Source organism: Castanea sativa, chromosome 4 (assembly GCF_040712315.1).
Source record: "Castanea sativa cultivar Marrone di Chiusa Pesio chromosome 4, ASM4071231v1".
Taxonomy (NCBI): domain Eukaryota; kingdom Viridiplantae; phylum Streptophyta; class Magnoliopsida; order Fagales; family Fagaceae; genus Castanea; species Castanea sativa.
This window is the reverse complement of record NC_134016.1, coordinates 40011465-40025284: the sequence shown is the minus strand read 5'-3', so window position 1 is coordinate 40025284 and position 13820 is coordinate 40011465. Positions and strand designations below refer to the sequence as shown.

The following is a 13820-nucleotide window of genomic DNA, read 5'->3' as shown; positions in this document are numbered from 1 at the left end:
TCTCTCAAAAGAATAATAAATATAGTCTCCTATAGCTTTTTTTTTAGGGAATCCTATGGCATTTGTTAATTGCTAATTGTAGCGGGGCTATTGATGTTAGTTTGGGTTATTAAACATATATGACATAGTTCGACCAGAACATTTGGAGGTACTAAAATAGTTTTTTCTTGCAATTTTCATTATATTGGTTGCACCAAGTTTCTTATTATATTGCTATTACGTATATAATTTTGAAAATCACTATTGGATACTACATATACAATGTCAATTCACAATAATTATTTGTGAAATTCTACTAAATATAATACAAAATAAAATAATACATTGGTCAAATAGAATCTCTTAAATTTAATGGGGATAGGTGCATGGGATCTGTAGGGTCATTGGGCTCAAGAATTTATGTAGAGTGGCCCAAAGAATATCTTTTGGGCTAAAAGCCCAATCCGAGAACATCGAATGGTCCGAGAGTGTATGAATGTTAACTCATAAAAAAATTCTAGGTAAAGAAGTGATAATGTCTAAATAAATATGTCCGAGGAAGATTGTGTCCTCGGCTAGGTGAAGCCGAGGTAGGAGAAGGGTTGTTTGATATCCACAGGCTATGTTCTAGAAATTCTTATAGGTTTGGAAAGACACGATACACGTGGAAGATAAGAAGAAGAGCGGTGGAATATCTAAGATAAAGCTGTTATCACCGCCCCGCATTGAATGCTCTGCAACTGATATTCTGGCAGCATTAATGGGGAAGTGAGACCTGAACATCAGGTTTGAAACTTGGCCCCTATCTCCAAAGACTTCAGGGAAGGCGGATGGGACAAGTATCTAAATCAGTAGACTAAACCATGAGGTGGAGGATGAATAAGGGAAGAATGAGGGAGTATAAAAGAGAGAAGGGACATTCGGTAAAAAGGGGGATTTTTGGGGAGAGGAAAAGAAAAAGGATATTACAAACCTGACTATCCACAATTGTAATATATCTTGAGAAGCAGTAATACAAATTAACCTCGGATTGTGTCCGATGAGAAGTTTTCATTCATATTCATATAAACAACCCCTTACAAATGTCATTGTGACCAAAGCCCATCATTCTTTATTATTTAAACATCATTAGAACCTAGATTTCAAGCCCACTCTCTACAAATTTTATTGTAAAAAAGCTTTTCAAGCCCATTCCCTTCTAGTTGTGGGTTCGGGCTCAAATTGTGTCCTTACAGGATCGTTCAGCCCAATTACAATTTGTTACATTCAATATCTTTACATACAAAATATATGAATAGAAACAATGTAAAAAATATGCTTATTAGTTCAAAGAAAAAATAACAGTAAAATTCTAAACAATTTAATTTGTATGGAAAGCTAACGAAAACAAAATCTAATTTTGATTCTAATTGAATTTTCTCTAAACTTTGGTTTTAAAAAGCAATATATATATTACCTAATTAATAATGGAACATACATAGTCATGGTATATTATATAAATAAATTATAAATTTGAATTATTTTTAATTATACAAAAAAAGGCTCATAAATATAAACTCATTCAAACTCTCTCTTTCTCTAATTAAATATAGAGTTAGATATATGATTATGTTTTTTTTATGGTTTATTTATATTAGACTCCTCGTTTTCTATACTAAATTAACTTATTTGACAAAATTTTTTTTAAAAAAAAAAACCTAGATTAAAAGGGATGAAGCACAAAATTAAATTTTAATTGAAATTCAATTTTTACACTGTAACGACCCAAGGAAAAGTGCTAGCCACATCTATGCTATACCTCAAAAAGACTAGTCACAATTGAGGTTCCTTGTAGTTGTTAATAAAGCCTAGATCTACTTTGTAAATACCTGATGTAGGACTCATCACACATCCACACACATTACACAATCAATCAAATTAGGGCATCATAATCTCCCCCACTTAAATCCATAACGTCCTCGCTAGGGTCCACTTTGTGAGGTAGTGTCTCTAAGCCCACACAGGGTTATCAGGTCGACTCTGATACCATATGTCACGCCCCACCCCCGTGTGCATGATATTGTCCTCCTTGGGCGGCCCGAAAGCTCTCTTAGTCCCTTAAGGATTTGTTCTTCCCTAGGTTGCGCTAGGGAAAAGACCTTATACACAACAAGGGAGGGCATTCCTTAAAAGCACGTCCCCATGTGCTTCCTTAGGCAATGTAGGATTCCATGAAATGCAAGACCTCTTTTTGAGTCACTACAATCCACCCTCCTTACGGGCACACGCGTCGTCGCGTGTGGGGCCCACACTTCCAGCTAGGGCATGGCTCTGATACTATATGTAACGACCCAAGGAAAAGCGTTAGTCACATCTGCGCTAGCCACATCTACGCTATACCTCAAAAGGACTAGTCACAATTGTGGCTCCTTGCAGTTGTTAATAAAGTCCAGTTCGACTTAGTAAATACCCAATGTGGGACTCATCACACACCCACACACATCGTTCAATCAATCAAATTGGGGCATCACACATCAGGTATTTATTGGGTTGAACTAGGCTTTATTAACAACTACAAGGAGCCTCAATTGTGACTAATCATTTTGAGGTATAGCGTAGATGTGGCTAGTGCTTTTCCTTGGGTCATTACATATGGTATCAGAGCCGGCCCGATAACCCCGCGTGGGCTTAGAGATACTACTCCACAAAGTGGGCCCTAACGAGGACTTTAGGGATTTAAGTAGGGGAGATTATGATGCCTCAATTTGATTGATCGTGTGATGTGTGTGGGTGTGTGATGAGTCCCACATCGGGTATTTATAGGGTTGAACTGGGCTTTATTAACAACTACAAGGAGCCTCAATTGTGACTAATCATTTTGAGGTATAGCGTAGATGTGGCTAGTGCTTTTCCTTGGGTCATTACATATGGTATCAGAGCCGGCCCGATAACCCCGCGTGGGCTCAGAGACACTACCCCACAAAATGGACCCTAACGAGGACGTTAAGGATTTAAGTGAGGGAGATTGTGATGCCCTAATTTGATTGATTGTGTGATGTGTGTGGGTGTGTGATGAGTCCCACATTGGGTATTTACTGAGTAGATCTGAGCTTTATTAACAATTACAAGGAGCCCTGATAGTGATTAGTCATTTTGAGGTAAAATGTAGATGTGGCTAGCGCTTTTTCTTGAGTTGCTACATATGGTATCAGAACCAGCCTAGTAACCCCGTGTGGGCTCAGAGACACTACCCCACAAAATGGGCCCTAACAAGAACATTAGAGATTTAAGTGGGGGAGATTGTGATGCCCCAATTTGATTGATTGTGTGATGTGTGTGGGTGTGTAATGAGTCCCACATCGGGTCTTTACTGGGTAGATCTGGGCTTTCTTAACAACTAAAATTGTGACTAGTCCTTTTGAGGTATAGCGTAGATATAGCTAGTGCTTTTCCTTGGGTCATTACATACACTGAATTAAATCACTTGGCACAAAAATTTAAAAACTTAGATTAGATAGGGCACGTGGCGCAAAATTATATTCTAATTGAATTCCCATTTGAAATCTAATTGAATTTTCTCTTAACTTTGCTTATCTATCTATCTATCTATCTACACACACACACACACACACACACACACATATATATATATATATATATATATATATATATATATATATCAATAGCTAAAACTTAGAGAGAATCAAATTAAATTTTAATTGGATTCTCAATTTTGCGCCATATGTCCTATTTAACTTTTAATTTTGTGCCAAGTGAATTATTGAGTGTAAAAATCGAAAAGTTTAAATCCAGTTAGATTCTAAATTAGATTCTAATTGGAGTCCAATTTTTCGCCACATGTCCATCTAAGTTTTCAATTTTTGTGGCAAGTGAATTAAAAAAAAAGTTTAAATTAATACCATGTATAATTTGAATCTTTTCTAAAATATATATATATAATTTGAACCGTATAATTATGAACATTTTTAATTGTCTCCGTATATATGCACAGGACTACACACTAGTTAATATATATATATATATATAGGCGTAAATGCACTTTTAGTCCCTACATTGTGACGTTTTTCCATTTTAGTTCCTACATTTTAATTTTACCACTTTTAGTTCCTAATTCAATTAACACGTTCCATTTTGGTCTTCCATCAGCCAACCGACAGAAATAGCTTAGGTGGCAGCCGGAGGAATTAAAAAATTATAAAAAATGCCACATCACCCATGACACATCAGCAAATAAATTTAAAAAATTAATTTATTAATTTTAACTAAATAATAAAATTAAAAACTAAAATTCAATTAAAACATAATTTAAAAAATCATCTTCAACTCAAACCCCATTCTCTCATCTCAAACTCAAACTCTCTCATCTCAATCTCAAACTCAAACTCAAATAAGAGTAAAGAAAAAGAAGAAGCTGAAAATGGAGAAAAAGAAGCTGAAAACGGAAGAAATTAAACCCAAAAAATACCCAAACCCAGAAAATCACCGGACACGGCGAGATTCTCTACCAACGGAGTCGTTTCTTCGGCGTCACCCTCGAGATCCTTCTTCAGATCAACGTTCTCCGACTCCTCTTTCAAACTCCAGTCTCTCTCCTCCTTCAACCTCTTAAGCTTCAACTCCAACGACCTGTAGACATAACAACTACAACAACAAACTCAGATCTTAAACCAACAGATCTCCAATGAAAAATGAACACAGATAACCCAGAAAAAGAAGATGAAAATGGAGAAAAAGAAGCTGAATACGGAAGGTGTTGGGTTGATGTGAGAGAACTGGAGGTGGAGGCGTTCGGAGATTGGAAGCGGGTCGGAGCTCGTCGTCTCCGGCTTCATCTACGACGTCATCGTCGAGCCCCCTGGCATTGGCTCCGTCCAAGACCCGGCCACAAGATCCGTACGACCCGTTGTATTCCTACAGGGGCGAGTGAACGGCCAGTACATCATCGAGGGACTCTAGTCCAGGTTCATGTTCATCCTGGGTGGGTTGCGACTCGCTTGGGGGTTTAGGGATATTTTTCAACCCGATCTGAGAGCAAGTCATGGATTATTATTGGGTTTGCTAGTTTGTTGTTGTGTTCTTTGTTTGGGTTTGCTAGTTTGTTATTATGTTCTTTGTTTGTTGGATCTGAGAGCAAGGTAAAAATTTTCTTGAGATGTGTTTTTCTGGGTTGAGATTTTTTTTTTTTTTTTTTGGGTTGGTTGTGATGTATTTTTGGATTGATTTGGTACTTTGGGATTTTGGGATTAGATGATTTTGCTGGGTTTGAGAAAATGGTGCCTTTGAGATTTATGATTTTGTTTTTGAGCTGAAATTTTTTGGGTTTTTTGTGTGTTTGTTTCCTAAGAAAATTTTTGGGTTGGTGTTCTTGTTCAAGAAATTTCTGGGTTCAAGAAATTTCTGAGGTGTTGAATTTGGGTTTTTTCTTCTTGTTTTCATTTATGTCCCAGTGATCTGGGTTTGAGTTTTTGGTAGTTGGGTTTGTGTTCTTGGTTGCTGGGTTTGATTTAAGAAGAATATGAAGAACAAGTTGTAAAATGAAGAACACTCTAAAGAACATAAAAAAAATCTTAATTAATGTGAATTTTAGTTTTTAATTTAGTTTTTATTTTTATTATTTAGTTTAAATTAATAAATTAATTTTTAAAATTTATTTGCTGACGTGTCATAGGTGATGTGGAATTTTTTATAATATTTTAATTCCTACGACTGCCACCTCAGCTATTTCCATCAGTTGGCTGACGGAAAGGACCAAAATGGAACGCGTTAATTGAATTAGGGACTAAAAGTGATAAAATTAAAATGTAGGGACTAAAATAAAAAAATGTCAAAATGTAGGGACTAAAAGTGCATTTACACCTATATATATATATATATATATTTTTTTTTTTTTAACTCCAAAATTTTGCATGATTTGATTTTATTTCATTACCATTATTGAAACATGAATTTGTACCAATTAGTGACACATTTAACAATGGAAAAGAAACTTTGGAAAGTACAATTCTCTCATTACATAGTTTGGCATGAAATCAATCTATCTATCATCTAAAGTTGAAACGTAATATTTATGTTACTCCGCTTTTGTTGAGCCATATCAACGGCCACATCATCCACCAATTTCTAACATTCTCTCTTTTTTTTAACCATTTTTATATATTAATTTTTGAACTTATTGTTTTAGTTTCTCCAACTTTTCCCCTCTTTTTTACCTTTTCATCTCCTCACTACTATCTACCTTAATATCATTTTTCTTCTATCCCTTCATCTTTCTTTATTTTTGACTTTTCTTTATCCCTTTCTCTTACTATAAATTTACAATTCTCTCTCTCTCTCTCTCTCTCTCTCTCTCTCTATACATTTTTTTAGAAAGACGAAACATCATTTTATTTAGATTGGCCATCAAAATCAGCCTGCAGTACAGAATGAACATCTAGTGGAACATCTTTCATCTAGACTAATAAATGAGGGTTTAAAATTGCTCGTCTAGCTAAAGAGTGGGCTACTGCATTGCAATGCCTACGTACATGAGTAAGATTGAAACTTTGAAATTTCGAGGCGAGGTATTTAACATCCACCACCAAGTGACCAAACTATACCGAGTGATTATTACATCAAAGCGCATTGATAAGGATCTCGCAATCCCCTTTAAGAGTGACCTTGTTTACTCCTATCTCCATTGTCAATTCCAGAGCCCTTCTTGCTGCTAATGTCTCCACCTTTAGGACAGTTGAGGGAAGATGTATCTGTTGTGATAAAGAGGCGATGACTAAACCTGCTTCGTTTCCAATCACAACTCTGATACCAGCTCTTCTTTCTTGAAAAAATAAAGCTCCATTGAAAGTTATCTTAAACCATGAAGTTTCATCGGGGGGGGGGGGGGGGGGTCTCCAACAAGTTCCAGGTCTGACTGAGGATGGTGGAGCAGGATTCAAATGATGGGAAAATTCTAGGATTCTCTTCTTGGCTTGCTACAGAATCTACTATAGTGGCGTTGTTGTCTTGCCAAGTCGAAGATTGTTTCGTCTGTTCCATAGAGACCACACTGTCATGGCAAAGAGAGTAGCATCCCGATTTTATGCAATAAGAAACTCCATAATGTCAAAAAAAAAATTAGTGCAATGCTCAATGCATCGATGTTGCCGTTTTGGATTTTCGTTCCAAAGCTCAAATAGCTTCGGACATTTTTAGAGAGCATTAACTGTTGGAGAAAAATCCTAATCCCCTCTATGTCTATGTGTGAATTAAAATTAATGAAAACCAAGCAATAGCAATATTATGGAAACAAAAAAAAAATTCCAGCAAGCACCACATAAACACAACCACACAAGAACACCAAATCTTACATGAAAAACCCTCTAGTGTAGAGGGAAAAACCACAAGGCAACTCCGAAAAATATCCACTATGAAATAGAGATTACAACTATTAAGTTTATGCTAAACTTGAGTCCACAATAAATTGGATATACAACAAATAAATCTCAAGGAGTAAATACAATCTCACCACAAAGCCAATAGCAAAATCTTCCTCTGAATACTCCAACTCTCCATGATTGTAGCACTCAAAAACTCCATGAGAACTCCACCAATTTATCTTCCTTGTGTATAACTTGAGCAAAGAAAAATTCTCCTTTTTCTTTTTCACTCTCTTACACTCTTACTGTGTTTCTCTCTATCTTTTCGGACTGCACCTCTCAAGCTAAAGCACTCTCTTTCTCACACACAAAATGGCCGAATGGCTCTCTGTTTGCTTCAGCTCTCCCACAAGGCCGAATGGCCTTTCTTTTCTTTTTCTTTCTTTTCTCCGCAGCGTGTCTCATGCCTTGTATCACTTCTCAATAAGAGAAGTCAGACCTCTCCCATGCTTTGGTCATTTCTCAATAAATGAAAGACTTGCTTTGAAGACTTTTGGAACAAGCTCATAAATGAGCTTTGACAAAATGTGCGTGCTGGAATCCAAAGGGTGTCACGTGCACCCAACATGGACTACATCTTCTTGGCTTGCTTTGCAAATCTCACAGGTTCCATTAGTTATCACCTTCCTTCGGACTAGGTTTTTCTTTGATGGTAGAGCAGCTTGACATGCTTTCCAAATCAAATTTTTTACTATGGCCGAGATGTCTAACTTCCAAATAGATTGCCGCAGAGATTTCCCAGCTTCTGTATTTGAAGGTCCAAGTTGTTGGCTCTGAAACTCACTTTGCAGAAACTTATATCCCGACATCACTAAGTATACTCCATTTGGGCTGTGAGGCCAGGTTAGAGTATCTTGTTGTTTGGTTTGACACAGTGGGATTGATCTGACCAAATCCACCTCAAAATCCAGCAAGTAATTCTCTAGAATATCGTATCTCCACGAACAAGTTTTTGGATTAATGAATATACTAACTTTAGCTTCAGCTACTTCAGGCCAACACAGTGAAACAGTCTTCCTCAACTGCTTGCCAGGTAGCCAAAAATGTTGCCAAACCTTCATTGAATTCCCATCTCCAATTCTCCAAGCTGCACCTCTCGGCCCTTAATGATTTTCTTCCATGCATACGAGGCTAAGTTTGGGTTTTTTGCTTCCATTACCGAACAATTCGGGAAGTATTTCACTTTAAAGATCCAATAAAATAAAGAGCCAGTATCATGTAAGAGTCTCCAAGTTTGTTTAGCTAGTAATGCATCATTAAATCTTGATAAATCTTTGAATCCCAATCCCCCTGAAAATTTTCGCTTGCAAATTTCTTGCCACTTTAGCCAATGAATTTTTCTATTTTCACCCCTTTGCCCCCAAAAAAATTGGTGTATAAGAGCCTCAATATCTTGGCACAAACCCACTGGCAATTTGAAACAAGACATGGTGTATGTTGGAAGAGCTTGAGCTACTGCCTTAATAAGAATTTCTCTACCCACTTGAGACAACAGCTTCCCTTTCGAGCCTTGGAGTTTTTTCCAAATTCTCTGCTTGATATTATCGAAACTCGTCTTCTTGCTTCTGCCAACGAAGGATAGTAGGCCTAGATATTTATCATAGTGTTCGACACTTGTCACTCCCAACTTGGCCTTTATTACTTGTTGCATTGCCTGAGATGTGGACTTGCTGAAAAAGAAGTTCTTGTCTTTGATCTATTGACTTGTTGGCCTAATGCTTGCTCATAAGTGGACAAGATATGTAGTAAACTTTGACAATCTGCCTCATATGACCTGCAAAAAACAAGAATATCATCTGCGAGCAGAAGATGTGTTAGTTTAGGTCTATTTCGGCAAATAGATACCCCTTTCAAGTCACCCCTCATCACTGCCTGATTTATCAATCTATGCAGTCCTTCAGTACACAAAAGGAATAGGTAAGGTGAAGTGGATCACCTTGCCTAAGTCCTCTAGTTAGAGTGATGCTACCATGTGGTTCTCCGTTTATTAAAATCGAGTATGTGGCTGCGGTGATATACTCCATCATGAGTTTAACCCATCTACTATTGAAACTCATCCGCTCCATCAATTTCTCCATATACTTCCACTCCGACTGGTCATAGGCTTTGCTCATGTCAAGCTTGAGAGCCATATTTCTTATTTTCCTTGTGTAGTGATTTCTCATATGATGCAATGTCTCAAAAGCCACCAAAATATTATCTGAGAGTAACTGGTCAGTCATAAAAGCACTTTGATGTTCTGAAATAATCTGTGGAAGCCAAATTTTTAATCTATTTGCCAAAACTTTAGAGAAGACCCTATATAAGACATTACTCAAGCTAATAGGTCTATACTATGAAATATATTCAAGATTTTTCACCCTGTGGATAAGAGTAATAAATGAGTGTACAAGTGACTAAGGAAGAGACCTCGAATTTAAATACAATAATATAGCTTCCTTTACATCAGTGCCTACTAGGGATCAATAATTTTGATAAAACAAGGAGGCATATCGTCGGGTCCTGGAGATTTAAGAGGTTCCATCTGCTTTAGAGCTCTCTCTACCTCATTTGCTGTAAAGGTACTTGTCAAGGATGTGTTCATGTCATTTGTCACTAGCTGGGGTATTTCGGCCAGCACTGCCTCCAGGTTTGTAGGGTTGCTACTTGTGAAGAGTTGTTGATAAAAATTGACAGCAATATCCACAACCCGATCTGATTGAGTTGTCCATTGACCCGATAAATCAAAAAGATCTCTAATATAATTTCTACGCCTTCTTTGAGATGCTTTATTGTGGAAAAATCTAGTGTTTCTGTCACCATCCTTCAGCCAAGCCACCCTTGAACGTTGACTCCACATCTTTGCCTCTTTATCAAGCAATACATTTATTTCAATCTCCAATTGTTTTAACCGACTAACATCTCCTCCCCCTGATAGCTCTTTTTTCGGCTTCAAACATCTGCTTCCTTTTTTCTTTTCTTTTTTCTAACTCCAAACGAACACTTCCAAAATGTTTCCTGCTCCACTACATTAAGTCCGACCCACATTTATCCACTTTCTTCAGAATTTTTTCTGCTCTTGATACATCATAATCTGCTCTCCATATGGCTTCAATGGTTTCCCCACAACCCTTTTCCGACATCCACATTTGTTCAAAGCGGAAAGGCCTTTGCTATCTACAATCCATAGCTTCTGGTACAATCCATATTGGCTTATGATCTGAAGAAGTGACATCCAAGTCTTAGTTTTGGGAAATTTTAAAAACCAATTGTTAGTCGCCACTGGCCTATCCAACCTCTCCCAAACTGTGTAATTTTCATAGTGTTTGTGCCACGTAAATTCTAAACCTACAAAGCCCATATCCACGAACCCGCATTCATCCAAAGCCTCATAGAAAGGCTGCATCTACCCATGTGGCCGCACCCTGCCTCCTTCTTTGATTGCTTTGTAATTTCATTAAAATTACCTGCACAAATCTAAATATCCGACCCTCTACTCTTCAAGCTTCGTAATCTGTCCTAGGGCTCCTGTATTTTTGGTGTATCGGCTTCCCCATAAAAACCTGTGAACCTCCATTCATCATCTAAATTTTTATTTATTGTAGTGTCAATGTGATTCTTTGAGAAAGTCTGCACCTCCAGATTGAATTCTTCCTTCCAAAAGAGCACCAAACCTACTGCTTTATTTTTCCTTGGCACCACGAATTTATTTTTGTACTCCAATATATTTTGAATTATTTTTAGCCTATATTCATCTATCCATATTTCAACTATAAACATGACAGAGGGATCTTTTGCCCACACTATCTCTGCAAGCTAATTTCCTGTACATTAGTTTCCAAGCCCCTGACAGTTCCAGCATAGAATACTCATTGCTTCTGGCAAGGCAGGAAACCAGCCTTCACCAATATCTCGATGTTTTCCTTATCATTCTGTGAAACCACTCTTTCTTTCTTTTTTCTTTTTTTTCAGGTAACACTGAATGATTAACTTCAGAAATTGCACTTCTCTTTTGCCCCACAGACTCTTCCATTACTATGTCAGTACCTGTGTTTTGTCGCAGAATCCTCTTCTAGCGTGGGTCATTAGGACTTTTAGCTGGTATACCCTGGTTTGTCAAATCTGATAAAACAGATGGGGCCCGTTGTATGGGGGATGGGGATATGGGCTTCGGCCTGGTGATTGGAGAGGTTGGGCGTTGCTGAGTCCATCCCAGGATTTTCCTTATCTGTATCAGCTGATTTCCCTCAACAAAATTACTCTGATAATTCATATCTCCTCAAATCTTGGTCAATCTCATCAAGTTCATCCTGGAAAGAATCCCTGTATTTTTGTTGATCCTCAAAATCAGGGATTTTGCTCATCGGATCATTTTGGGAAGTATGAACCTCGGCATGCGGATTTGGTGGAGAAGGGATATTAATTGGCTTCACCGTACAAGGAAAGGCATTTAAGTTTTTTGAAAAACTCGGGCTTACCATATCAGGATCCTGGGTGGCGGTTGGAGGTGGGGTGGTGGTCGGAGTGGGAGCTGTTGTCATGTTTCCTCCATATTTTTTTTTGTAGAAACCTGGCACCGAGCCTACGTTCTTCCTAGATGGGGTGTACACGGGTTCGCATCCATGCTCCAAATTGTTGCGCCTCAGGTTGTAGGGTACCCTCACTATCAATCCAAACCTCACAGTCTCTGTCATCAAATGTTAGGCATCCGCACCAGTAACATAGGTTTGGTAACCATTCGTATTTGAAAGATACCCAATGTGGTTTACCATCATCCAAAGTAATGATCCGCCCTCAGCTCAAAGGTTGACAAAATCAACAGTAACACGAACACGAATAAAACTCCCCTCATCCCCATCTGTAGCCTTCGAGGGTCTGTTGATTTTACCTATGGCTTCACAAACCAATTCTACCACCTCGGTTTCTGAACCTTGGTGGAATTATATGGACTTGTACCCAAACACTAGTGGTGTTGAAATCCGAGTCGTCTAGAACTGTATTCTTTTCGTATCATTGAACCACCACCAAGTGCTTATCGAAACTCCACGGTTTACTCGCCAAGATTTTATCCACATCAAGTTTACTCTCAAAGGTGAATAGAACCACGTGATTTCCTTCATTTTTCACTTTAAACCCCTGTGTTGATAGCCAAAGAGGGGTGAAAGTCTTGGCAATAGCATCTATACGTACTTTTCCCACACACAAAAGATTATTTCTCTTTCTTAAAATTTTGTTTTTTCAATTTTTAGTGGATTTTTATTTTTATATTTCTTGCATCTTTACTTTAAGTTGATGAATTTTTGTATAATTTGGAACTCTACTTTAAAATTGACAAGATTAAGCTGTGTTTTTAAGTTGTTATCTTTTTTTTTTTCTCTCTCTTTGGTTTCATATATAAGAATATAATGTTATTTTGTAACATAACATAACATAACTTGGATAATTTGGTGTTTATTACTTTTTTTCTTCTCAAATTATTTTCTATAAATTTCTTATTATTCTCTCTCACATTCTCCCTTGAAAAAATAGTGGTTATATTCTCTCTCTTGATTTTTTATTCTTTCTTGCAACTCTACTTTATATTGATGAATTATTGTTATTTTTAAAACTCTATTTTAGGTTCATATGTTTTGGTGTTATATTTTTTAGTTCCCCATTACAAGAACTCTCTCTCTCTCTCTCTCTCTCTCTTAGTTTTGGTTTGATTTTTGTTTGAGTTAATACTTGACTATTTTGGAAGTACAAATTTGAGTTTATGTCAAAACACAATCTTGACTATGTTAATTACAAATCGATATTCAATCCATTTCAGTTTATTTGAATCCACTTCATCTATTTCGTCTGGTTTAGTCTACTTCAGTTCATTTTAGTCTCATTTGGTCTACTTTGGTCCATTTCAATTCAATTAGGTCCATCTAGTCTACTTGGGTCAATTCAATACTATTCGGTCTATTTCAGTCCACTTGGTTCACTTTGGTCCATTTAGGTCTAATTTAGTCTAATTAATCCACTTCAGTCTATTTGGTCCAATTTGGCCCATTCAGTCCACTACGATCTATCCAGTCCATTTGGTCAATTTCATATCATTTTGGTCCAATACGGTGTACCTACTTAAGAATGGGAAAATACAAGTTTAGATCGAGGGTACTATCAATTATTTGAGTAATATTAATTGTAATTATATGATAAGTTTTGATTATCACAATAATCTCTTTAAGAGAATAAAAATTTGAATATAACTTTGAAATTAAAAATTTTAATTCTACCAAAAGAAACTAGGAAAATATAATGCATAATGACAATAATTAGAAAAATATGGACCACTTCAAAAAAGAATAATATCACAAAAAAAATGATAAAATTATATATTTGTAAAATAGAGTAATGGAAATTAATTTTTGAAATTGTTTAATTTTAGGGAGAACAAATTATGTACAATAAAATTTAGAA

At 36.8% G+C, this 13820-nt stretch overlaps 1 protein-coding gene across 1 annotated transcript; it reads right to left on the bottom strand.

Moving 5' to 3' along the window:
• Positions 1 to 6590: 6590 nt before the first annotated feature.
• On the bottom strand, positions 6591 to 10230 carry LOC142632897 (uncharacterized). Its single transcript, XM_075807215.1, has 3 exons — positions 9937 to 10230; positions 9328 to 9640; positions 6591 to 6793 (listed from the first exon to the last, which is right to left on the bottom strand). The coding sequence occupies exons 1-3, from the start codon at positions 10228 to 10230 to the stop codon at positions 6591 to 6593; spliced, it is 810 nt and encodes a 269-aa protein (XP_075663330.1).
• Positions 10231 to 13820: the final 3590 nt, after the last annotated feature.